The following is a 26,436-nucleotide window of genomic DNA, read 5'->3' on the forward strand; positions in this document are numbered from 1 at the left end:
AGAGACGCTTCTCTCTCTTTCTGGCACTGGGTATTGGTATTGTATGCCTCACAATGTAAATATATTTGCATATTGAGTCACCAGGCTAATCAAGATTGCAAAATCTCAAGAGAGGAAAAACTGCAGGAAAACAAGAACAGTGTGTGTGGGGGGGCGAGGATGTCTCCTGTTAATGAGTAAAGACAATGGATTTTAGGGGTATAACTGGGGGGTACTGAGGTATGCCCTGGATCCTTCACCAAGGGGACAAGCTGCCATCGTGCATGTCTTATGAATGGAGGATCATAGCCAACCAGGGCTGTGAAGCGCTGTGACAAAGACATGGGGTGAGCTAAACTTTATTAGACAAGAAAGTACCTTATTAACTAACTCTAGGTTCCAGAAAGCATGTTGATTTTATTTGATGTATAACCAATTGTTTCCAATACTTTCTATCTATCCACTTAACCTCTGTTCTTTCTTAAATAAACTTATTCTTTTTGCTATAACAAAATCTAAGTGCTGTGAATTAAGCAGAGCAGTCTGAAGTGAAGCAGGGGTGTACAGTGGATCTGGTAATCGTGTGAGTGTCCAGTGGCAGAGGGCTCAGGGTTGGAGTTTGCCTACTGCTAATCTGCTGAGAGACAATGGAGTCTGTGTAGGCTAAGAGGAGAGTGATGATGTTGCTTGTGGAAGGTGGAGTCAGGGAGCTGACTCCTGGCAGGCACAGACAAGGCTCCCTGGCATTAAGGGCAGGTGGTAGAGAGAGGCCTCACAATCCTGGGTATCCCCGGGTAGCACCACACTGCCCCAAAGACCTGATAATCTAAGAGCACTTCCACAAAGCCTATCAATACTGAGGAGGTTCCCCAGGATGCATTAATGGGCTTAAAAACTGTGGTCAATGCACTTGGACAAGTTAGACCATCAACTCGTGAAGGCAGAGCCCCTGTCTTTTTACACATTCTACCAATGACCACGACAACCTGTCATGCTAATGCATCGTAACAGTAAAATTCAACAGGGCACATGAAAGAAATTAAATGATTTACTCACTGGTTTCCAAACTCAGATGCCACAAAGAGGAACCCTGTTTTCAGCACACACATGGCAGCAGCCCCAGGAACAGTATCAAAATACTTCAGTCGGATCTCTGTCACCTGAAAGCCCCAGAGAGGAAGGAGTAATGGTCAGTGAGACAACTCAGTTCAGTCCATCTCCAGAGATGGGCTATGTTCCTTCACACACAAGAGCGCAGCCCACTTTCCCATTCAGAGATACAGTAACTGATGCATTTGGGATTGTAGCTTATTACAAGACTGCCTTGGAGTTACCTTCAAAGGAAGGAAAAGAGCGGTGACTGAGCACAGCCAAGAACACTCGCCTTCTCGATAGTTTGGGGCAGCTGCTTTCACTCCCCAAGTTCAAACTGGATGGCATTCTGAGTGTAAACACAAGCCAGGCTTTCTGCTTCACTCTTGAAGCTATTTTGCATGGGAATCCGAGTTCAAGGCTTACAACAGAGATATGAAAATGTTCAGCAGTCCTACTGAGAAAGAGACAACCCCCATCTTGGCATCCACATCGTTCACTAAGAGTATTGGGTAGATGTCCCTCAGAATGGCCACTTACAGTTCTGACAGACCTGAATGCCATGATGGTTCCTATGAAAAGCCTGAGGCCAGTCTTAAACTGCAGAACTGACACAGTCTTCTATCATGACACCTTCTGGGAAGGGTTTGTCATGTTAAAGGCAATGGGGGTTAGTGGCATTTCAAAAGGTTTTTTCCTGAGACCGCAAATGGGATCACTGCAGCACAGATCTCCTGTTGGAGATGCAGAGGGATGGCCAGGGTGGCAGTGACTGGCAGCACAAAGCAATTCCCATCTTTTCCGATTAGTTTGAGGAGGAGAATTTGTTATTCCAGCTAAAAAAGCTGCGTGACATGGGATGGCCAAACTCTGCACAACCGGCTGCACCTAGTTTGCATAAGAGTGAACAGACTGCAGGCACCCAAATATTCAATCCATAGGTGCAGCCAAGTATGGCAGCTCAGATCAAGAAGGATCACTGCACTCTGGAATCTGTTGCCTTAGGGAACTGTGTTGTAGAATCTCCTGGGCCACATTTTGGAATAAGCGATTTGGAGCAGGGACCATGGGTAACATTTTTAAAAGTGCCCATGTGACTTAGCAACCTAAGTCTTCTGTGGTTTCGAAGCTGTCCCCTTCTGTCTCTCTGTTGCGCGAGCAGTGACTAGCAAGTTATAGGTTTCAGAGTAGCAGCCGTGTTAGCAAGTTATGGCAACTATCATCTAACAGGGTAGATGCAGAGTCATTCGTCTCTATACACGGCTAAAGATTAAGTTAAAAATCATTTGATTTAGGGGAAAGAATGCTCTAGAACGAAGTATCATCGCAGTGGGAAATGCAGCATGATTGGGAAGCTTCTCAAGGACATATTTCAAGAAGTAAAAGTAGCTTCCTCCTCAATCTACCTACCATGTCTTCATCAGTCTCTAGGGTGATTTTGAAGATATCTCCCTGCTCCGTCTGGGCCAGGAAGAAGAACATGGATTTGGTCTTGTGTGTAGCAGAGCAGACAAAAATCATACCCCTTTCTGGGTCATCCAAGTCATTCTGTCACAGGGAAGATAAAAAAGAAGTTCATAAATGTTGAAGGTGGAAAGGACCTATTAGATCACCTTTCAGCAAAGCCATTCACCTGCAAGGCAGGATATACTCCCCTTGATCAATGGTCCTAGCAAAATGGAAAGCTTGAGGGACTATAGCATGTGGAAAAGGTTTCGTGCATAGCATACCCCTTCCCAATGCTCTCCTGACTCATCTGTAATGCTCTCAGGAAAGCGGATTCTTCCTGAAAGATGTTTCTGAGAAGAGCCAAAACTCTGAGGCATTCTCCTTCCTACCACTTTTCCCCCCGGATGGACAATCTCACACACTGCAAAACCAATTGTGGTACACAAGGGTCACTAGCCATATAAAACTGACCTGTGGCATCTGCTTTTTGGGCAAATACCACCAAAGCCACACACAATGTATGCTAGTGACCCAGTGCCAGCTAGCTACAACCTATTTTGTTTAAACAAAAGGAAGTACTTCCTCATACAATGCAGAGTTAACCTGTAGAACTTGTTGCCAGGGATGTTGTGAAGCCAAAAGAATAACTGGGTTCAAAAAAATATTAGGTAAGTTCATGGAGGATAGGTCCAGCAATGGCTATTAGCCGAGATGGTGAGGGATGGAACCCCATTCTTTGGGTGTCCCAAAACCTCCAACTGCCAGAATCTGGGACTGGATAACAAGTGATGGATCACTTTAGAATTGCCCTGTTCTGAAGCACCTGGCACTGGCCACTGTCAGAAGACTAGGCTGGGCTAGATGGACCATTGGTCTGATCCAGTACGGCTGTTTTTATGTACTCTTCTAAAAGGAAACAGCATGAGGTGGAACAGAGCAGCTGTGGAATTCATCTTCATGTACTAGGGTGAATATCTCCAACCATGTCATGTAAATCATGATTCATGCTACCAGTGCTGCCATCTCAGAGCCTGGTAAGAGAGAAATGACTATCTCAAGGGTAAACTTCAGAGATGAGATGAACTCAACCCATCACGTCAGACTACAGGCAAACTCCAGAACCTTCCCTTACAGATGACATGACTGGCTAGTAAGGCAGGCTTTCCCTCCACACCCTAAAGGGTGGCAGCCCGACAGCCTTTCAATCACTATGCACTGCCTTCCTCAAAAGCCTCCCTGCACAGAAGCTGTTTTAAGTGTCTATGTGGAACCTTTAAAGAAAAAGCCTCTAAAGTATGGCATAAGAGATGAAATTCTCACCCTTCTCCTGGGAATGGGACATCTGATATCAGGCTGGTCACCGAAGTTTTTATATGTAATGTAGTTTTCAGAACAGATCAGCACCCCGCTGGGACCATCGGAGCCACCAGGAACTAAGGGATGAGATGGAAACTTCATTAAGAGAAGAGAAACAGCTCTGTTGCTCAAAAGAAATCTGGATAATCTTTATTCCATATTCTCACATGTATATAAACCTGCTTCAGTTTATGGTGGAGAAGACACCAGGTTGCATGCATAGGCTTCTGTATCTGCACAAGGCAGAGTTAGGGATGGAGAGCGGGGGAAGGAGAATGAAACTTTGGGGGTCATAAACAACTGCTTAATATTTCATTTTTACACCTTTCACCCAGTCCCATAAATTAACCCAAATCTTTGAGATGCTCAGGCATCATGCTGGCAATGTGCCAGTAACCCGATGTATTTGTCATGCATTTATCTGCTATTGCAAATCACAAGAAGCAGGTTTCCAGATGATCTCCCGGTACTTCCCTCTCAGAAACTGAAATTACCAGCAATGAAAGCCACAAACTGAGTGTTCAGAGCCCCTGGAGCCCACTAGCCTACAGTATCCACAGGACACATATAAGATACAGTGAACTGCAGGGTAGCCCAGTCAGCATTAAGCCTTTGGGACCCTGTACTATAAATCATGCTCTTCAAATGAATCCTGGATACTAAAACTCCAAACTAACTTCAGCAATGAGTAGAGCAGGCCAAAGTCCCACCCCCAAAGTCAAAGCTTAAGGTTAGCCCATAACTACTTCTTGAAATCAGGTTGTGTTCACATGGAGCTACAACTCTGTTTGTATTTCCATCTGTTTTATTTTGTCACCTGGCAAACTCGTTCTCCAGGTTTTTTTTAAAACCACACCCTTTTCCAGTGGAAGCTTTCAAATACTACCATCTCAGAGCCCAATCAGAGTGAAATGCTATCTCCAGGATAAATCTCAGAGAAGAGACATGAAAAACTCATCACTTCAGGCTGCAAGAAAATCAAACCTCTTCAAAATTCCATGTATCAGATGAGAATTTTTAGTTCTCACCTGACTTCCAGGCCCAACTAAGAGCAGGAAAGCAGCTCAAGTTACGACCCCCATGATTCTCTTTCAAATGCGCAGTATGTTCCCCCATGTCTTTTTGCTGGGAGAATGGGAAGTGACTTGGCAATGGGGAGGGAAGTACCTGTTATAAGGAAGTTGCCATGCTCCTCCAAAGGTTCACTGTATTTCCTAACTACGTGGTTCAAACCCAGGTCTAACTCATAAAATGTCAGGGTCTGCTGGGTGTTAGCTGCTGCTTCTCCTGTTGGATCATTGTCAGCTTCCTAGAAAAACAACACACAGATATTTTATCTATAGCCAGTAACATTATCTGTACATTTAAAGGAAAAGAGATCTTATGAAGTCTCTGGAATAGTGTTATACTCATTAACAACCACAACAGCAATTCAAAGATGACAGCCCAGGACTTGATCTTGCAAAGTGTTCAGCATCCACCACTGCCATTGAAATCAATGGAAGCTGCGGGCGCAGCACCTCAAAGGATCAAGACCACACGCATTTTCTAGTAACCAACAGGAAGCAACTGGGTAGAATTATTGTCAGTGGCAGTCAGATAGGCAGCGCTGGTTAGTTGCAACATGTAACTGTAAAATGTTGAATGGGTATAAAACAGCTGCCTTTGCAGCTAGATATACTGAGAAACACCTGTCAATGCCGCCCGGAGGGTTACATTGATTTTCAATGTTCCCCCTAGCTGCTAGCTATTAGTATCATCAACGCTATGGCAGGATGGAAGAGATTCTAGGGTACATTTTAAAAAGAAAAGAAGTACTTGTGGCACCTTAGAGACTAACAAATTTGTTAGTCTCTGAGGTGCCACAAGTATTCCTTTTCTCTTTACGGATACAGACTAACACGGCTGCTACTAGGGTACATTTTAAACCACAATGCATCGTCGTTACACGACATGCAACTTTATTTTGCATAAAATTATTCATGCACATTCTCTCCCAAACTGCACCACCATTATTAATTTCCTGAACATGAGAAATATGTTCAGTGCTGCAACAATCTAAAGAGAGATGACTCCCAATTCAATGAGTTCACAGACAACGCATCTATACCTGGGGCGGTAATTCTAGTGGATCACTAATTGAAAGCGTGACAGGGGAAGTGTATTTGGAGGAAGAATGCAAGTGATGGGGGGGAGGGGGTACTGCTGCAGCAGAGGGAAGCAGTTCTAAACGTGAACAGCAGCATTGGAATGAAGTGCAAGGCCAGAGTGAGAAGAATATACAAAAAGAGCATTGAGGACCGTAGTTCAGTTTAGTAACAGAAGGACCAAGCAATTAAGAGGATTTCAGCTAAGATTGGAAATGAGATTGACAGTCAATGAATAGAGACCCAGGGAGGTTGTCCCAGACAGCTAGCGCGGCAGAGAAGGCTTGGCATAAGTGGACACGCTAGGTGAAGGACAGAGAGGAAGGAGACTGAGCTAGCAGAGCAGAGGGAGTAGGATAAGAGACAAGGACCTTGTCCCTGGTTACCTCATAATCCATTTCCAGACAAGCAAACATTGGGTTTTCAAACCCCACATCTACTCCCACCACATGGTAGACCAAGGTGTTGGCCTTGTGGGCTTCCAGTGGGGAAGAAATGGTGAGCCGGGCAGCAGCATCTCTGTTCAGGATGTATACCAGCTTCTGTTTCTCAATGGCACCTGCAGGGAACGACAGTGCATAAAATACCTAGATTGGGGACGCGAAGCTGAAGACAACTGCACCACCACTGGCCTTTGCACAAAAACAGCCAACTGACAGCTTTGCAGGAAAACAGAAACATAACGTCTTGTCCCATAATGTCCCCATCACACTTAAGTTTATGTCAACTCCCTAACTTCAGTATTTAAAATCTTTAAAAACGAATCAGTGACTCAGGAACAGGTTAACCTTGCAGATGACCTTTTTAAGCTCCACTCACACAAGGCACAGCTCAAGGTACGTTCAGTTCGCAGGCAGAAAATCTGCAGCAGCATCTGCTTGGCAAAACATGCAGCCACAATAACTAACAGATGAGGAAAGAGTAGCAGCTATGCAATGAAAGGGAAACAGTTCCATGGAAACCCTCTAAAATTGCACCGTAATTGAGGTATGCGTTTCTTTGCTGATACACAGCATACACAGTAATTTACTGAGCAAATCCTACTCAGCTATCATTCTGAATAACAGACGAATTGCACAGTGCTACCTTCAGGTTAAAAGGAAGCAAGTAGCTTCCTTCCAAGCCAGTCTTGTCATTATTTTCGCTATAATACAGTTGTTAAGCTGCCTGGTAATGCAAACCCTGAAAGTTGGAATAATCTAAGAGTTTATACCTGTAGGGCCTGATCAGAAATGCAGCTGTCTCCATAGTCAATCTCAGAGAAGAGACATGAATTCATATCATCATTTCAGGCAGAGGAAACTGGCTGCACCATGACTGGGTAGTCTGCATCCCAACTTCCCTTTTTCCAATCATCAGCCTCAAATGGGTTGTTTGTTTACCACTACCCGAGCAGGTTTCTTTCCAACACTGTTATGGCCCAATTTTTGGCACTCATTTGTGCAATCATGACAATAGGCAGGAACAAATTCCATACATCGCATGAAAAGCACTTGAGACTACAGCCAAGAAGCAGGCTGCAAAAACTATCATCCTTGAAGTAAGGAAAAGGCAAAGCAACAATTCCAAGGAGAATCAGTTTCCCCCACTCATTTCTTTAAATGCTACAACTAAGGAGACCATACAGCTTCCCCACTGACTTACTGATCATGACAGCACGGCCCTTTGGGTCCACAGCCAAGAACTGGCCAGGAACGATTCTGCGACAGCCACTCTTGCCAAAGGTTTCTTGGTGAATCTTCTCAAACATGTTCTTGGAGGGCTGGTACTCCAGGATAACAATGCGACCTGAATCACTACCCACCACGATATAGTCTTTGGTTCCACCTGTCAGTCTGAAGGCCATAAGGGAGCGAATAATTCCAAACACTTCCACCGTCAGCAAGGTGTGTACTTTCCCAGTGTTGGGATCAGGACGGAGCAACTCCAAGATCTTCCCCCGGGAAACAACAATTTCCTGTTGTTTGGTTCCTAAGAAGTCAAAGCCATGAGAAACTTACCAACTATAAGTTAGGAGATGTAAAACCCAGGAAATTCAAAGTGCCTTTCAAACATTAATCACCAAAGCAAGTCTCACAGCCTCCAGAGTATTCAAGTATCCAGTTTACAGATCAGAAAACTGAGGCAGAGAGAAGTTAAATGATTTAACAAGGCCCCGAAAACTCAGTGAGAAAACCAGGATCTGAATGTATAAATTCCTGGTTCCAAGTTCTTTCTCAAGACCAGATCTTTCCCTCAAACTGCAGCTTCTTAGTCAACCCAGGTAGCAGCACTAATAGGAGCAGAACCTTAATGAAAAACTAATGCTGTAGCTAAGTAGCTAATAACTGAAGAGAGCTTGCTTTACTTCAGCCTGAAAGTTTCCTAGTCAGGAGAGCAGAGATTACCTGAGAAATTGCCATGGATGGCATAGCTGATGCCAGTGGCTCGCTGCAACGTTAAATTGTAAAGGAACATGGTGGCGACAGATCCACTTCACTCATGCGTCTCACTTATTGAGTTGGCTGTGAACAAAACAGCAACAAAAACTAAGAATATGCCTTATGCAAAACAGGATCTACATTTAAAACGTATATTGTGTCAGCCCAAAGGAACAGCATTAACAGCCTGTGTTTCTGTGCCCCATAGACACAATTTTGAGATTGCATGTATCATATTATTCTAACTGGCCAACATTCAAGGACCTTACAAACACTGATTAATCAGGACTCCCCCCAGCCTTCTCTGTATTCATGAGATTATCCCTATTTTAACAATAGGAAAACTTGCTCAGACTTGCTTGACTCTTGCAAGAGACTTCAAGTCAGAGCCAAGATTAGAACTTGGGTATTCCTGGTTCTCCATTCCATGGCTCAGTCCACTAGATCAAGTCAGCTATTCACTGAAAGCTCTAGCTTCCTACTCTAGTTATTTAGGGGTTTCATTTTAGAAGACATTTAATTCCTTTTTAAACAAAGATAGCAGGTCAGCTTTTTTTTGGTCCTTTAGGATGACTTACATTTCCATCCATGAGTCACACTCATTTAGAAGGAATGAAGGATAAACCTGGTAATTTGGTGTAAAATTATTAGCCTACAGTGATTTTTTAATACAATTTACGATCTAAGTTTAGGACAGACTCTGAGCTGCATAAAAACTGACATACTAGCTTTGTTTGGTTCTGAAGGCACCAGACTTGAGTGACAAGCTGAAATAGCACAGGCCCTTGGCTACACTCTTGCAAGAAGGACAAGCTGTCAAAACTGACTTCAGTCCTTGTTCCCTGTGTATTTTTACTCCATTTCTGTCTGCTTCTGAGGATTTAATAATATCATTAATAATGCCATCTCATCAGTAGCAATCCAAGCACTTTACAGAGGAAGGAAGCGTTATTCCCATGTTACACATGGATAAACTAGGACATGGAGAGGTGAAGTGACTTGTCCAAGGTCACCTCTGCAAGTGGCAGAAACAGGGAAAGAACCCATGTCTCCTGACTTTCAGTTTAGTGCTCTATTGTCTAGGTCCCTGGGTTTATAGGTAATGGACGAGAATACTGCAGCTCTTGTATGGAAGTGCTGATAGGAAGGAAAGAATAAATCCGGGCTTCATTTAAAAAAAAAAAATTAAAAATAGGTTTGGTTTAATGTTAGGCTCATCAACCTTGATAGCATCATTTTAAACAAGAGACTGGTTACAGATCACAGCCATCAGTGGCCAGCTGGCAGTACAACACAAACTCTTAGCACAGACAAACAAAGCTGCTATTTTCATCAGTGGAGTTCACCCTTTGTTTGAAACTGGGGTAAGCTGCACCAGTGCAAATTGTGGCTTAGAGCAGGTTACCCTGTCTGCCCTGTACTGTAGAAACCCAGCCTGAATTTCTTATTTCTACAGGTAGATAGGGGAAACGGGGCAGCAGCTTCCACCTAAATTAAAGGGACAAAATAAAGATTACACTCTTGCCTGGAAGTCTGCAACCTACAATGATTACAAGCAGCACTTAAGACATTACAACTAAAAAAAACTGAAATTTTAAAAAATTATTTCCAGTGTACTTTGTGCATTTCTCAGAGGGGTAGCCATGTTAGTCTGGAACTGTAAAAGCAGGAAAGAGTCCTGTGGCACCTTATAGACTAACAGACGTATTGGAGCATAAGCTTTTGTGGGTGAATACCCACTTCGTCAGATGCATGCAGTGGAAATTTCTAGAGGGAGGTATAAATATGCAAGAAAGAATCAGGCTAGGGATAAGGAGGTTAGTTCAATCAGGGAGGATGAGGCCCTCTTCTAGCAGTTGAGGTATGAACACCAAGGGAGGAGAAACTGCTTTTGTAGTTGGCTAGCCAGTCACAGTCTTGTTTAATCCTGAGCTGATGGTGTCAAATTTGCAAATGAACTGAAGCTCAGCAGTTTCTCTTTGAAGTCTGGTCATAAAGGTTTTTTTGCTGCAGGATGGCTACCTTTAAATATGCTATTATGTGTCCAGGGAGGTTGAAGTGTTCTCCTACAGGTTTTTGTATATTGCCATTCCTAATATCTGATTTGTATCCATTTATCCTTTTACGTAGGGACAGTCCAGTTTGGCCAATGTACATAGCAGAGGGGCATTGTTGGCACATGATGGTGTATATTACATTGGTGGACATGCAGCTGAATGACCCGGTGATGGTGTGGCTGATCTGGTTAGGTCCTGTGATGGGGTCACTGGTGGTGCATTTCGGCACCCTTTGTGCGGTCAGTTCCACTTCCCCACGGGAGACCAAAATTCCGCTCTGTGTGTGTGTCTTTCACACAGCAACAGAGGAAAGAAAAACGTTTAGAACAAAAAATAACTCCCAGTGATAGTAAAACCACAAAACACAGCAGTGACTCAGCACCTGGAGCTATCTATCCAGCGGACTTGATTTTCAAGCAAGAGCGCCCCTTTAATAAAGTCCTGGAGGAACAAGGGCATCTATGCCTCCTCCCATGGAAATATTTATCTTCGGACACCTCCACAGAGTCACCTTGTTTATGGAGGAGACCTGGCTTCTCCCAGGGAACACAAAAGTCAGGCAAAGTTGCTCACCTCTTCACTGGTTTCAGAGTAGCAGCCATGTTAGTCTGTATTCGCAAAAAGAAAAGGAGTACTTGTGGCACCTTAGAGACTAACAAATTTATTAGCGCATAAGCTTTCGTGAGTTACAGCTCACTTCATCGGATGCATTTGTTGGAAAAAACAGAGGGGAGATTGATATACACACACAGAGAACATGAAACAATAGGTTTATCATACACACTGTAAGGAGAGTGATCACTTAAGATGAGCCATCACCAGCAGCAGAAGGGGGGAAAGGAGGAAAACCTTTCATGGTGACAAGCAAGGTAGGCTATTTCCAGCAGTTAACAAAAATATCTGAGGAACAGTGGGAGTGGGCTAGGGTGGGGGGAGAAATAACATGGGAAAATAGTTTTACTTTGTGTAATGACTCATCCATTCCCAGTCTCTATTCAAGCCTAAGTTAATTGTATCCAGTTTGCAAATTAATTCCAATTCAGCAGTCTCTCGTTGGAGTCTGGTTTTGAAGTTTTTTTGTTGAAGGATAGCCACCCTCAGGTCTGTAATCAAGTGACCAGAGAGATTGAAGTGTTCTCCAACTGGTTTTTGAATGTTATAATTCTTGACGTCTGATTTGTGTCCATTTATTCTTTTACGTAGAGACTATCCAGTTTGACCAATGTACATGGCAGAGGGGCATTGCCGGCACATGATGGCATATATCACATTGGTAGATGCGCAGGTGAACGAGCCTCTGATAGGTTTCAGAGTAGCAGCCGTGTTAGTCTGTATTCGCAAAAAGAAAAGGAGTACTTGTGGCACCTTAGAGACTAACAAATTTATTAGAGCATAAGCTTTCCTGAGCTACAGCTCACTTCATCGGATGCCTCTGATAGCGTGGCTGATGTGATTAGGCCCTATGATGGTGTCCCCTGAATAGATATGTGGACAGAGTTGGCAACGGGCTTTGTTTCAAGGATAGGTTCCTGACCCATAACTATTTCACATTTGGTGACAATGTATACCTTCAAATCAGCGGCACTGCGATGGGTACCCGCATGGCCCCACAGTATGCCAACATTTTTATGGCTGACTTAGAACAACGCTTCCTCAGCTCTCGTTCCCTAATGCCCCTACTCTACTTGCGCTACATTGATGACATCTTCATCATCTGGACCCATGGAAAAGAAGCTCTTGAGGAATTCCACCATGATTTCAACAATTTCCATCCCACCATCAACCTCAGCCTGGACCAGTCCACACAAGAGATCCACTTCCTGGACACTACGGTGCTAATAAGCAATGGTAACGTAAACACCACCCTATATCAGAAACCTACTGACCACTGTTCCTACCTACATGCCTCTAGCTTTCATCCAGATCATACCACACGATCCATTGTCTACAGCCAAGCTCTACGATATAACCGCATTTGCTCCAACCCCTCAGACAGAGACAAACACCTACAAGATCTCTATCATGCATTCCTACAACTACAATACCCACCTGCTGAAGTGAAGAAACAGACTGACAGAGCCAGAAGAGTACCGAGAAGTCACCTACTACAGGACAGGCCCAACAAAGAAAATAACAGAACGCCACTAGCCATCACCTTCAGCCCCCAACTAAAACCCCTCCAACGCATCATCAAGGATCTACAACCTATCCTGAAGGACGAGCCATCGCTCTCTCAGATCTTGGGAGACAGACCAGTCCTTGCTTACAGACAGCCCCCCAATCTGAAGCAAATACTCACCAGCAACCACACACCACACAACAGAACCACTAACCCAGGAACCTATCCTTGCAACAAAGCCCGTTGCCAACTCTGTCCACATATCTATTCAGGGGATACCATCATAGGGCCTAATCACATCAGCCACACCATCAGAGGCTCGTTCACCTGTGCATCTACCAATGTGATATATGCCATCATGTGCCAGCAATGCCCCTCTGCCATGTACATTGGTCAAACTGGACAGTCGCTACGTAAAAGAATAAATGGACACAAATCAGACGTCAAGAATTATAACATTCAAAAACCAGTTGGAGAACACTTCAATCTCTCTGGTCACTCGATCACAGACCTAAGAGTGGCTATACTTCAACAAAAAAGCTTCAAAAACAGACTCCAACGAGAGACTGCTGAATTGGAATTAATTTGCAAACTGGATACAATTAACTTAGGCTTGAATAGAGACTGGGAATGGATGAGTCATTACACAAAGTAAAACTATTTCCCCATGGTATTTCTCCCTCCCACCCCACCCCCCACTGTTCCTCTGATATTCTTGTTAACTGCTGGAATTAGCCTACCTGCTTGTCACCATGAAAGGTTTTCCTCCTTCCCCCCCCCTGCTGTTGGTGATGGCTTATCTTAAGTGATCACTCTCCTTACAGTGTGTATGATAAACCCATTGTTTCATGTTCTCTGTGTGTGTGTATATAAATCTCTCCTCTGTTTTTTCCACCAAATGCATCCGATGAAGTGAGCTGTAGCTCACGAAAGCTTATGCTCTAATAAATTTGTTAGTCTCTAAGGTGCCACAAGTACTCCTTTTCTTGTTGTGTGGTGTGTGATTGCTGGTGAGTATTTGCTTCAGGTTGGGGGGCTGTCTGTAGGCAAGGACTGGACTGTCTCCCAAGATCTGTGAGAGTGATGGGTCGTCGTTCAGGATAGGTTGTAGATCCTTGATGATGCGTTGGAGAGGTTTTAGTTGGGGGCTGAAGGTGATGGCTAGTGGCGTTCTGTTATTTTCTTTGTTGGGCCTGTCCTGTAGTAGGTGACTTCTCGGTACTCTTCTGGCTCTGTCAGTCTGTTTCTTCACTTCAGCAGGTGGGTATTGTAGTTGTAGGAATGCATGATAGAGATCTTGTAGGTGTTTGTCTCTGTCTGAGGGGTTGGAGCAAATGCGGTTATATCGTAGAGCTTGGCTGTAGACAATGGATCGTGTGGTATGATCTGGATGAAAGCTAGAGGCATGTAGGTAGGAACAGTGGTCAGTAGGTTTCTGATATAGGGTGGTGTTTACGTTACCATTGCTTATTAGCACCGTAGTGTCCAGGAAGTGGATCTCTTGTGTGGACTGGTCCAGACACCTACAAGATCTAATAGTAAAACTATTTCCCCATGTTATTTCTCCCCCCCACTGTTCCTCAGATATTCTTGTTAACTGCTGGAAATAGCCTACCTTGCTTGTCACCATGAAAGGTTTTCCTCCCCCCCCCTCCCCCGGTGATGGCTTATCTTAAGTGATCACTCTCCTTACAGTGTGTATGATAAAACCCATTGTTTCATGATCTCTGTGTGTGTATATCAATCTCCCCTCTGTTTTTTCCACCAAATGCATCCGATGAAGTGAGCTGTAGCTCACGAAAGCTTATGCTCCAATAAATTTGTTAGTCTCTAAGGTGCCACAAGTCCTCCTTTTCTTTTCACCTCTTCACTGTGAGGCAGCACACACAGGACCAGCACCAGGCAGACATGTGCAATCAAAGCACACAAAGAGGAAAGGAAGGGGAAGGCTCCGCACTTTCCCACCCCAGCAACGTCTGCATATTCTTCCCATTGACATCTCTCTTCCTTTCCCCACCAGTTTTCAATGCTCGGTTCCCCTCTTCCCCAGCGTTCCCCGCGGACTCCCCCCCCCCCCCATATGCACAATCCTCTTCTCCCCTCCCCCCTCCTCATTCCACGCGCGGCTCCCGCCAGTACAGCCTGCACTCACCTCGATGTCCACGACCTCCCCGCCCCCGCCCCCCAGGCTCTCCCCGCGTGCCCCACGCCCGCCCGGAGCGGGAGGGGCCGCAGAGCCCGGACGGTTACTGTGCGCGCTCGGGGGGCACAGCGCGGCCGATCCCCCGCCCCACAGCCGCGGCCCGTCGCACTCTCCTACCCGGCGCTGCGGCGCAGGCTACGGCGGCTCTCACCGCGCGGGATGGCGGCAGATTCGCTCACTCTCCCTAGGCCGCGAGCCGGCCAACCCGCCCCGCCATCGACCCAGCGCGCGCCCTGAGCGGCCCCACCCCCGGGGCTTTCGGCGCGCGCGACGCGGGGCTGTGCCGCTCAATGCCTGAACGAACCCAATACAAAGAGGAGGCCACGCCCCCGGGGCTCCTACCCCGCCGCCTTCGAGCCCCTCGCTCCGCATCGCCAACCCAAACTGAGAGGCCTCGCGAGCATGCGCCACTCAGGCACCAATTGGGACAGCCCTAACTGCCGCGCGGACCGCGCCTCTGGGGCCTCGGCGGCTCTTCCGGAAGTGACGGTGTCACCCGGAACCAGAGATGGCGACGGCTGTTTCGGGGCTGTGGCTGCCAGGGGGGGAAGGAGGCGTCTTCGCCTCGGTCTCGTCACTCTCTATGGAGCGGATCTGTTCGCTCACCGACCTGCCAGAGCTGGAGGCCGCCTACAGCCGCCTGTGCGGGGAGGAGGTGGGGGGTGGCTTCGCCCAGCGCCGGTCCTGGGTCTGCCCCACGCCCCATCCGGGAGTCGGGTCTGTGGGACCCTCCGCCCTGCCCCAGAGACGGGTCCCTGGGACAGGAGAAAAGGACCCAAACTTACTCCTTTTCCTTTGCGGGAGACCCGCGAGGCGTTCTTTGAAACGCTCCCTGAAGCGTAGATCGGCGTCTGGCTGCCTTGCGCTGTCACTGACCTCCTCTTCAAGTGCTTTGAGACCTACTCTTGAGACGCATTGTATATGAGCTAGCCATTATTGCGTGCTAAAACGCTGCAGGGAATCCCCTGCATCTCGTTTGGAGGGAAAGCATCAATATCTCTGACTTAGCGCGGGTGACTTTCCAAAATTAACATATAGCCATTTTCCCAACTCTTCTCTTCTATTTAAGTTCTTTTAGTGAAGCTGTCGTCATGTTACTCAAGTACTCCCACTCCCTTTGCCCCCGATCTGGTGGTGATATAGCCTCTGACCAGAAAGACTGGATGTCTCTTTGCTAGAACTTCATTAGGTGGTCAGGAAAGATTGCTACAGAACAATGTTAAATGCTTCTTTGACCACCTGTCACAGCCCTGACAGGTTGATTCTATTGCCTCTGCAGCAACCCCATCTTCTAAGCCTGGGAGCACCTTGCCGAACTCTGATTCACTCATGTAGGCAGCTTGGTCACCTGTACCTCGGGCAGAGGTGATTTTTAAAAAAAAATGTGTGATAGAGGACTGCCTGCGTGCCCCAGAATTGGCCTTTGAGAACAGACGGGTGTAAATGTAGTCTGTATCAGCAAAAACAACGAGGAGTCCTTGTGGCACCTTAGAGGCTAACAGATTTATTTGGGCATAAGCTTTCGTGGGCAAACCCACAAAAGTCTATGCCCAAATAAATTTGTTAGTCTCTAAGGTGCCACAAGGACTCTTTGTTGTTTTTGCTGATACAGGCTAACACGGCTACCACTCTGAAACCTGTCAGATTAGGATGGATTTCTGGGCTTTTGAAGGATTGCATGTGAGCTGAACTCTCAGAAGCTTTAGTGCCCTGCTTGGCTCATGCTCCTGATTTGAGAGTTTGGTTCTTAGCTAGTGGCGCTGATGATTGGTCTGAAAGGGGCATGAAGAGATGTGGGGCTGCTTTCTTTTTCAGAAAGGGGTGGAGGAAGAGCTGGAGGTGCTCCTGGAACAACAGAGTACCATAGAGAGCAAGATGGTCACCCTTCATCGCCTGGGGTTAGTAGTTCACCAGTTTAATCCTGCTTGAGTGAAGCTAGTACTATGTGTTCTGATGCTTTGGTTAAAAAACAAAAAGTAAGCAAGCTCTGGATATCAAATTTTTCCTTGTACTGTTACCTTACATTGTTCGGCAGCTGCTTCGTTCTACCACAGATGAAGCTGCCTGTCAGTGTGGGGAAGCAATTTCTGTCTGGAAAGCACTTTGAAATGAAAGGTGCATGAAAAAGAATTATACAGCATTAGTTTGGGGTGAGGAAAAATAGTGATACTCTCTTGTGGTGTGACCACCTATGACAACAAAATGAGCTGCCATTCAAAGGAGATTGTGAAGTTCTTCTTAATCGTCCCACTCATGCTTTGATCAGTAGTGAAATTGTAAGCAAAGTTGTTCAAAATGTTAACTGTAGGCTTAAGAGTTAACAGTCAATTTATATGAATGGAAATAGCATGCCTTTTCAGCTCTGTTGTTTCAGGCTGTCTGTAGACTTGGGCAGACATTACTGCATCTACTTTTTGTAGATTTTGTAAGTTATTTTTATGACTGTAAGAGCTAGATCCTCAATAATATTTAATAAAAGATTGGATTCTGGAATACAAGATGGCAGTTCCAAAAAACACAAGGCCAGCGCATCAATCCGACTCCACACACTGTTTTAATACAAGGGAGGCAGCCATTGGTCAGGCCTGGATGTGCTGCTTTCTTCTACATCTCACTCTTGGATTTGGCCTCTTGCCTCAGTGAAAGTACGCAGCAGTTCATGAGGGGTGAGAGATCATGGTGCTGGCAGATGCAAGTGTGTGTGTGGGGAAATGCAATGCAGAATGTACTGCTGCTTCATATCCACTTTTCACATGTATGACCAATGTTCCGTGCGTCTGTTTCCAGTCCTAACCTGCAGCTGATTGAGGGGGATGCTAGACAGTTGGCTGGGATGATCACCTTCACCTGTAACCTGGCTGAAAACGTCAGCAGTAAAGTTCGGCAGCTTGATCTTGCTAAGGTAACGAGACAATGGGGGAGCTCTGTCCTGAGCTCTTTCTGCTGTGTGTGGGTGAGTAGATGAGCAAGTACTGAATTTAACAGATAGAGGAGCATGAGCTCTTCACCTTCATGTGGGAAGAGAGGAGCTGAAGCCGAGCCCTGATTTGTTCTAGGTTTGTATTGCACCTAGCATGGCAGGATCCTGGTACCTCCTTCGGGCTCCTAGGCAGTACCAATGTACAAGTAATATAATAGGATACCCCCTGTTTATAAGAGCTGGTCAGATAGCATTCCTCCCTTCCTCATTCCTGGTGTAATAGGTTGAGACAATGGAAGTAGACATGAACCTCAGAGGTCCATGCTGTAGTCTGGAGCTACCATCTTCTTTGTACAGAGGTAGATTTAAAGATTGCATGCTGAGGCTTGTAATCTGTGCAGACCAGGCCTCTCTGCTAAAGGTGAGTGATCCTGTAATCTGCTCTGTTCTGTGCAAATTAGGGGTGGCTCTTGAGTACAATCCAGATTTTGGGTGGACAGGCTTGGGGCCCTTCTTCCTTTAAGGTCATCCATCACAACTCTCAAAGCAGCTCAAGCTTCTCATCCAGCTAGTTGCTGACCTCAAACCGAAGTAGCCTCTCCATCTCTGGCAGCCATCTCTCCTTCCCCTCCTGCTGTACTCTCTCCTCTCTCTAGTTCTGTTTCTCTGGCCCAGCCACGGAAGGGGAGTCTTAACTGCTGTTTGTCTTGCAGAACCGCCTCTATCAGGCCATCCAGAGAGCTGATGACATCTTGGACCTGAAGTTCTGCATGGATGGGGTTCAAACAGCATTGAGAAATGAAGATTATGAACAAGCAGCTGCTCATATCCACCGCTACTTGTCTCTGGACAAATCAGTCATTGAGCTGAGCCGACAAGGCCAGGAGGGTAGGTGCTGTCAGGTGTAGCTGTTTAGTAAAATAACCTGAGCACTCTTGCTTTTTGAGGCTCTAACTTTGTCCAGAGCCAAAGAAACTGAAGCCAACGGGAGTGTTAACAAAGACAGTGATTATGGAATTAGTTGGCAGCTCCTGCAGGTAGCCGTTTACATGGAAATGTCTGAATACTTCTGAGATACAATTAGGTTCAAATATTACTGGGGGGAAAGCTGAGGCGGCTAGTTACTGAAAAGGCTACTGAAGTCAGACTAGATAATCATAATGGCCCCTTCTGGCCCTAAATCTATGCAGACTGCCACACATGTAGAATTACTGACTTGGGTTTTGAAGAGCTTGGCAGCCACTTACTAGCCAGCAGGCTAAATGCACTAATCAGTGGTACATGATAGAAAAGATGGGAGGAGGGCCCCGTGCAGCATCATGGTGTGATGCCCAGAGGGCTGCTGGAATACCTGTTAGGAGCTTGTCCCTGGATTCTGCTCTATAGTTTAATTTCTTATATTAAATCACTGGCTTGTAGGTGTCTGTCTGATAAAGTTGAATCATGTGCAGTGAACCGGCTAGGTTATGCTAACTGTGAGGTGAGGCAGATGCAAACCAAGACAAAAGGGATCATTTTACATTTTTAGAACTTAATAAGGGAAAAAACCCCAAATTGTCCCAGGAGGATAAATAACATTACCAAGTACTTACTATCTATAGTAATAACCTATAGGTTACTAGCACGTTAACCTTTGCGAGTTGTGCATGGTATTCTTCCTTACTCTGCAGTTAATATCAAATGCATTGTTATTAACAAGAACAAAAGAGATCATTCAACAATAGACTGTGTCACTTCAGGGAAGAATCAACTTTTCTTCTCCTTGGCTGTAAGTTCAGCTCCACTCTTGCTGTCCTGTTCTTTGCTTCTCTTCGACTTTTACTGCTCCGTAGATTTAGTGTTCTTGAAAGTGGACCTCTTTCCACTGAGTTTATGCATAAGTCAGGTTTGTTTACCTTGTGGGCCCTCATTTGTCCATTAGGCACCTTTGGACTGTATTCCTTCAACAGATGTTCACAGTTCAAACAGATGTTCATGTACTTTAGGTCCCTTGTGGGTGGGCTTCTCACTTACTGTTTTCAGGATCTGTTTTAATCTAATACAGCTTCTTGATCAATTATCTTGTCTCAGACCCCACTCAACGTCAACCCAGGTTTTATTTTCCACGAAAGCAATGGCGCATTCTCAACTGGTTTCGTACCAGACATGGAATTTGTGCTGCAGCTGAATTTCAGTGATGTTTTAGAGTCCACTATATCAATGTGGGCAGCCACAAACCATGACACACCTTGTTTAGGACTGCAGAATGTGGCTTGGCTTGACCTGACTGCATACACCAAATAAATAATAAATTTGACCAATTCCCTTTTTCACCAATTATATTTCCTTTAGTTTTTCCCCTTGATAGTCTGTCTCTGGTACATCTGTAGATTTCATTTCCATCTATTTTTCTTCTCTAACATATCTGCTCACATACTCGGGTCTGGTTTTTTTTCCTGCTTCTCCTGATCCTGAAATCTTTCCTATATTTTTCTTTTCTCCTTCTCACTTCCCAGTCCTCTGTTTTTATAGTCCTGTTCCTTTCTTTTGCCCCCTCACCTCCTACCCCAGTGCCAATTCATCTGCTTGCTCAGCATCTAGCTTCTTCTCCTTCCCTCCTTATCTAACAGCTTTTTCCAAGCCCCCTCCCTGGCTCAAGCTGCCCTCTCATTGGTTGTCTCTCTCCAGGACAGCATTCTGTGCTGCTGCACCACAGATGCAGCAGGTGGTAGTGCCAGGCTCAGACTGACTACACATGCCCACTGCCCTCTGGTTTCTGGAAGGGGTGAGGAGCTTTTTTTTCCTCTCCCTGCCCTCTATCATTCAGACTTTCCTATGTGCTGCTTTTGAAGAGGGCCATGTCTCTTCTGCTCCCCTATCTTGCATTTGTGGGGTCCTTGTGAATAGTTCCGGTATGCCTGGGCTGCAGCTCAGAGTTTTTCCCCAAGTGGCAGCAGAATAAGACTGATTCTTTTCGGTTTCACTTGCTGAATAGCCATGGCAAAATCTAGCAGATTCTTGCCAATTTCCTGCTGCTGCTAGTTGGGGGATGCTCTGAGCTGTAGAGACTGAGACTGTCTATCTGCAATCTCAGGCAGCATTTAGTAATGAAAGCTTTCTGTGTGTGCCGCTGATGATCAGAATGGCTTGTAAATCCTCTTGTCTCATTTTGTTTTTTTTAAATAGAAGTTTAAATATTGCAGGGGTTGATGCGTTAGTGCTCTGCCCCATCCAGTCTCACCTACAAAAATTCCTTACTGGCTAGAGCGTGAATTTGTAAAGCCCTTTCTGTATAGCATCCTGCCAGAGCTCTGATTGGCAGACACCGTTCCATTTCTCTGTAATTAGCTGTTCCTAACCCTCTCCACCTTCCTCTGCTCCCATCTTCTACACCTGGGCATTGGTGGGTTGCGGGGCATGCATTCTGCCCTCTCGCTAAACATGTGAGGTGCTCATTGGGTGTGGGTGGGTGACTTCCTAAAGAACCAGGATAAACATAGCCAGGAGTGGACCATGTAGTGGCTGTTCCAGTTAACAGCCCCTCTGCTGACCCAGGGACTAGGCATGGCATGGTATTTCAGTGGAGCATCTGATTGGCCATGCACGGTGGATATGGGGGTGTGGGCCAATAGGAGAGAGAGGGAGAGATTAATGATGTTCATCAGAGTTGCTTACGTGTTTTAACCCTAATTAGGTTTTCTCTCCAGGCCTTAGGGAATAGGGATATGATGATCTCAGCGTGAGCCCTCAGAGCTGGAAGAGTCTATGTATGCACATACCCTTCCCACCCCCACCCCCCTTTTTTACCTCTAGGTTAAAGGTCCTGGGTGGTTTGGGGGAAGAAATGAATATGAGCCAAAGACCTGCCTCCTTCCAGGCTTTGATGGCTCCTGACTGCCAACTTGGAGTTGTTCCAACAGGGGCATGGTGCCAGGGGGGTAAATGTCCTGAACCTGGTACTAATGCAGTGCTGTGCCCTCTGAACAGGCAGCATAATTGATGCCAACCTGAAACTCCTGCAGGAGGCAGAGCAGCGCCTGAAGATCATAGTGACTGAGAAATTTGACGTGGCTACGAAGCAGGGAGACCTGCCTCAGGTGGAACGTTTCTTCAAGATCTTCCCCCTGCTGGGCTTACATGAGGAGGGGCTGAGCAAGTTCTCGGAGTACCTCTGCAAACAGGTAATGGGGGCTGCAGAACCCACGGCGGCCCCTGGGCTGGCCATAGCACCTCAGAGGAGAGTAAAATTGGGCCTCTGCCAACGCAAGTGTTGAGGAACCAGATCTTGGCTCCTGTGCATCTAATAATAGTTGATTCTCTGAGACAAGATTGGGCTTCGTCAGCACTTTCCCTGCTCTTTGTGCTACCAGGTGGAGCTTTTGGGTGACCAGTCGCAGATCCCAGGCCCTCACTCTGTGGCTTTTCCCCCCTCCTTATCTCACTCAGAGACAGCACTGTGCTTCTTGCACTCAGCCTATGGCCAGCGTGGCCCCTCTGCACCCAGCTCTGCTGCACTGGCACATTGATCAGCTTCTCCTGGTGCCATTATGTGCTGCAATCTGATTAAATGATCCCTTGTGGTTAGGCAGATTTCTCCCAGGAAATGAGAACTTAGCATTTTGTTGAGGGGCCTACATCTCCTGCTCCCCTGGTCCTAGCTGCTGGTGCCTGGGGCTGTGGCTAGTGCTGTTGCCTGTGGTTGTTCTAGAGAAAAGGAACCAGACTGGATGGGTGGTGGGCGATTATGGAAACAGTGAGGAAGTGGAAAGGGCCCCAACAGGCGAAGACCTGGGAAAGCCTGTGGGGAGACTTGGAAGGAGAGGGAGAACTGGGATGGGGCAGAATGGGGAGGGAAGGGTGAAGAGTGTCTGGAAGGAGATCACAGCACATAGAACAAGGTCAGAGGTACAGTTAGGTGCCTTGGAGATTCTCATGGCCCTTCTTTTTGACCCTCTAGTCTTGGGGCTGAGAGACAGGAAGGGTCTTGCTGGGCTACTTTCTCTTCACAGAAAGCACTTGGGGTGCCCCCCAGTGGTGTAAAAGGGAATTACAGTCAGGTACCCAGGTGCTGAAGGAAGACAGGCTGTACAACATTGATCTCATGTCCAACAGCTCTCTGCATGGGGCGCAAGAGCCCTGGTGAATGGCGTTGGGGGTATTTGCTAGGCTGCCTTTCGCTAGGTTTTCTAGAGGTGAGAAGCTAGAATTTGTCTGCTGTTTTAACAGTGGTTCCTGTTTGCATAGCACAGCTGAATACACCTATCTCTGCTAGAGATGTAGACTGCCCTACCCCTGGAGTCCCCTCTGCCATCTGACCCAAAGCATCAATACCTGCTCTGTAAGGTCCATGTGTCTTGTCGTGCTGGTGGCAGGGAAGGTGGAACAGCAGAGGGAAGGGCTGTATGGGGCAGGAGGGCAAAAGTCTCCCGGGGGGGGGGCTCTGCCAGAACCATACTGACGCACTCCTTCCCCTGGAGTTTAGGTCGCTAACAAAGCCAAGGAGAACCTGTTACTGGTGATGGAGACCGACATGAGTGACCGTAGGGCTGCAGTCATCTTTGCAGATACACTGACACTCCTCTTTGAAGGTAATCCCTCTCTGCACGGTTTGTCAGCTGGAAATCTTCCATGATGGAAGGTGCCTAGATAATATGGAAGCTCTCGTTTCTGGCTGCAGGAGAGCAGAACAGTGCTGTTTTCCTCTTGGTGGTGCTGGAATAGAGTACAAGGGTTGCTGGAGCCCAGTGACCCAGCTAGGTTGGAGTGCTGTCTGTTTCTGGTCAGCAGGATCTGGAGCTCGCTCTTTGTTCAGTTTTGGCTGGCAGGAGAGGGACTTGCAAAGGACCAGCTGGCTTCCTCCCCACAGGCATGGCTCCTCCTGGAATTTATCCTTCTCAGTCTCTCTTAGACTAAGGGACTGAACCAGAGCCAGACTGGAAGAGTTGTAGATATTTGCCTTAGTCAGCTGGATGTGAAAGGGCTTGGTGAATGGGGCATGAAAGCTGCCCTTTTCCCTTCCGGCTCCCCCAAACAAATTGGTTAATTGCTGAAGAGTTTTCCAGACACACAGCTCCCCTGCCTCACCTGACTGGATGAACAAATCCCAGCCCATAAGGCCAAAGAGCTGCTGTCCCTCCATGGGCTGATTCTCTGGGGTTGGGGCAAGGCAGCTCTTGCCCTCCTTGAGAGTGGAGGGCCAGGGAGTGGTATGTGTGTTGTGGGAATACCATCAAGGAAAGGAAGAGAGTGCTCTGTTGTCATCCCATACTATGCTACTGCCAATCCACTCTCCTGTGTTTGCACTCAGCTGCTGCTGACCGCCCAGAGTGTATTTTCTAGGCTTACCTGGCAGTGGTGTGAGGTGCAGAACACAGAGCTGGCTTTCAGAGCATCTGTCTGGGGAAGAGGAGCAGAGTTTGCCTTGAGATGAGTTTTCTAGAGCTAGAACTGTTCTCTTGTAGCATTAAGGGTGTGTAGGGGATTGAACTCAGTCTTTGGCATTTAGGATCTGCTTTGGTGTTGGCTGTGGGAAGAGGTTTCTTCTCCAGTTGGCTTAACTGGTGATTAGGGAGCTGCAGCTTTCTTCTGTGCAAAGCTTTATACCTGGCAAATGCGCTTGGTGGCCCACCTGCATCTAGTGCTGGCTGCATTGGCTGGCAGCGAGCGCGACGTGCCCTGCTTCTGGAGCAGGCATCTGGGAGTGCATTGAGGCTGGAAGCATGGTTGAGGGGCTGCCTTTCAGTCTCTGGGAGAGGGCTGGCTTGCCTCCCACGAAGAGCTGCCTGTGAGTGGCTCAAGATATCTGCTGCGGCCCTCATGCGCAGCTAGCGCAGTCGCTCGGTTAGAGCTAGTGCGAGTAGAAATAGCACCGTAGCCATGGCAGCCTGAACTGCAGCGGCATGGCTGAGCCATGCGGGGTACGTGCCCACTGGCTTTTGTGCTGCTGCTGCCACCCATGCTTCTGCGGCTACGGTGCTAGGTATACTGCTGCTAGCTCTCCCTGAGCTACCGTTGTGTGTGTATCCAAGCTGGGAACTCGCACCCCTCGCTCGCAGGGCAGACCTAGATTGAAAAGGGAGAGAAGGTCGAGGGTATAACTTTGGGGAGGGAGAAGGGCACCCCAGGATGTAGGGGTGGGTGATATGAGGATCCCACCAGCCTGGATTCTGAGCTGCATTTGGGGAGGTGCTGCGTACCCCTTCCTATGCCCTAGATCAGGATGCCACAGCCCAGCTCTTGGTCAGGATTGGGCAATTGCCCTGCCTGGGGCTTCCTACCACCGTTAAAGCCACGAAAAATCGCCGCCACTATCTTCTGGCAGGAATCGCTCGGATCGTGGAAACCCACCAGCCCATAGTGGAGACCTACTATGGGCCAGGGAAGCTGTACACCCTGATCAAGCACTTGCAGGTGGAGTGTGACCAGCAAGTGGAGAAGGTGGTGGACAAGTTCATCAAGCAGAGGGACTATCACAGGCAGGTAAGAGTGATGTGCAGTGTAGACTGACTGGACTGCGGTCTAGAGCCAGCTCTGAGCCTCATACCCAGTAATTCTCTAACATCCTGTAATCCTTTGCAAGTGGTGTGTGCTCCATGAGCCTTGTTGCTGGGCTCTGCATGGCCACGTGGGAAGTCTGGGCTTGGTACCTCACTTTCCAGGCCAGCAGGTTTGAGGCAGCAAGCTCACCCTTGTGAGTAGGGTTGCCAACCCTCCAGGACTGAGTCTCCTGGAATTGGCATCAATCTCCCAGTGACTACTGAAAACAATCTGGGAAATTTCAATGGGATATTTTAAGAAAATGACATTGTCATGTTGGGGAAAAAAAATCTCCTGGAAGAGCTTCAGGCAGAGTTGGCAACCCTACTTGTGAGTGGGTGGAAGGGACCTGGCTTTACTCCATCACTGCCCTGATGGCTGACAGAGTGCCAGGAAGTGGGCATCCACTCTTTGCCCTGAAGGATAGCGGCCATGGGACATGAGTGGGAGAAGCAAAGATCCTTTGGGGCTTGACTGAGTGAACAGGAGAAATCTTGTGGGGCATTCTGAGCTAGACTGTGTCTCTAACTCTTTCAGTGATCCTCCTGCCAGCTACAGCACTGCTGTTAGCTGTCTCATAGATACACACCTTTAGAGGCCATCTGCGCTCGCTCTGCCTGGCCTAAGTCCTCACTGAGCCCCACAGTAAGTTCAGTTGCTGGGGAATGGGGGATGCAGGTGGATTGGTTTTCCCTCGGACCTCCCTGTGCCAGCTGCTCCTCAGCAGGATCGGTCCTATAGGGGAACCTAGCATGGAGTTAAGGGCCATGGTGGGCAGAGATGGTGATGGCTCTCCTGTTCTCACAATTGCAGTTCCAGCACGTTCAAAACAGCATGGTGAGAAGTTCAGCTACGGAAAAGATTGAACCAAGGTACAGAAAATAAAACACTGCTCTCTTCCTCCACACTGTTCCTCTGGCATTAACGCTGCTTCGCAGGTAGCTAGCACTTTCCATCTTCCAAATGCGTGACAACCACTAAAGCATAAAATCTCTTTGGTGTGTGTCTTTATTGCCCTTTTAGGGTCCATAAAGATGGTCTCAATGCTTCTTTGTTCTGCTTGTTCATTACCTGAAGTATCAGACCTTGACTTCCCTGAAGGCCTAGGAATAGGACAGTGCAGGAGGCTGATGCCCAATCTGCAGCTCTGCCGGCTCTCTCTGGTGAGGGAGATGGTGA

The 26,436-nt window shown here is 47.1% G+C and overlaps 2 protein-coding genes and 2 non-coding genes across 7 annotated transcripts in view; 1 reads left to right on the forward strand and 3 right to left on the reverse strand.

Moving 5' to 3' along the window:
• The window catches only part of SF3B3 (splicing factor 3b subunit 3), a 54,347-nt gene extending 39,254 nt beyond the window's left edge, over positions 1-15,093 (reverse strand). Inside the window, exons 1-8 of the mRNA XM_043495243.1 lie at positions 14,940-15,093; positions 8,411-8,527; positions 7,668-7,994; positions 6,410-6,582; positions 5,044-5,185; positions 3,841-3,953; positions 2,482-2,619; positions 1,036-1,139 (exon numbers count right to left, since the gene is read on the reverse strand). Of these exons, the coding sequence (XP_043351178.1) occupies positions 1,036-1,139; positions 2,482-2,619; positions 3,841-3,953; positions 5,044-5,185; positions 6,410-6,582; positions 7,668-7,994; positions 8,411-8,480 (1,067 nt within the window). The 5' untranslated portion in view covers positions 8,481-8,527; positions 14,940-15,093. The remainder of the gene's footprint in view (positions 1-1,035; positions 1,140-2,481; positions 2,620-3,840; positions 3,954-5,043; positions 5,186-6,409; positions 6,583-7,667; positions 7,995-8,410; positions 8,528-14,939) is intronic.
• Positions 4,770-4,846, reverse strand: LOC119841499. The gene has a single exon (XR_005288571.1). It is a non-coding gene; the product is annotated as a small nucleolar RNA SNORD111 (small nucleolar RNA).
• On the reverse strand, positions 7,242-7,319 carry LOC119841500. Its single transcript, XR_005288572.1, has one exon. It is a non-coding gene; the product is annotated as a small nucleolar RNA SNORD111 (small nucleolar RNA).
• A 69-nt stretch (positions 15,094-15,162) lies between the features above and the next one.
• Positions 15,163-26,436, forward strand: part of COG4 (component of oligomeric golgi complex 4) — a 29,353-nt gene continuing 18,079 nt past the window's right edge. Inside the window, exons 1-8 of one of the 4 annotated variants that reach the window (XM_038367743.2) lie at positions 15,163-15,477; positions 16,638-16,720; positions 17,610-17,724; positions 18,456-18,630; positions 21,709-21,902; positions 23,204-23,309; positions 25,043-25,200; positions 26,071-26,129. In XM_038367743.2, the coding sequence (XP_038223671.1) occupies positions 15,331-15,477; positions 16,638-16,720; positions 17,610-17,724; positions 18,456-18,630; positions 21,709-21,902; positions 23,204-23,309; positions 25,043-25,200; positions 26,071-26,129 (1,037 nt within the window). In that variant the 5' untranslated portion in view covers positions 15,163-15,330. The other 3 variants (XM_043495189.1, XM_038367744.2, XM_043495190.1) reach the window with 3 other exon arrangements.

Source organism: Dermochelys coriacea, chromosome 12 (genome assembly GCF_009764565.3).
Source record: "Dermochelys coriacea isolate rDerCor1 chromosome 12, rDerCor1.pri.v4, whole genome shotgun sequence".
NCBI classification, from domain to species: Eukaryota; Metazoa; Chordata; order Testudines; family Dermochelyidae; genus Dermochelys; species Dermochelys coriacea.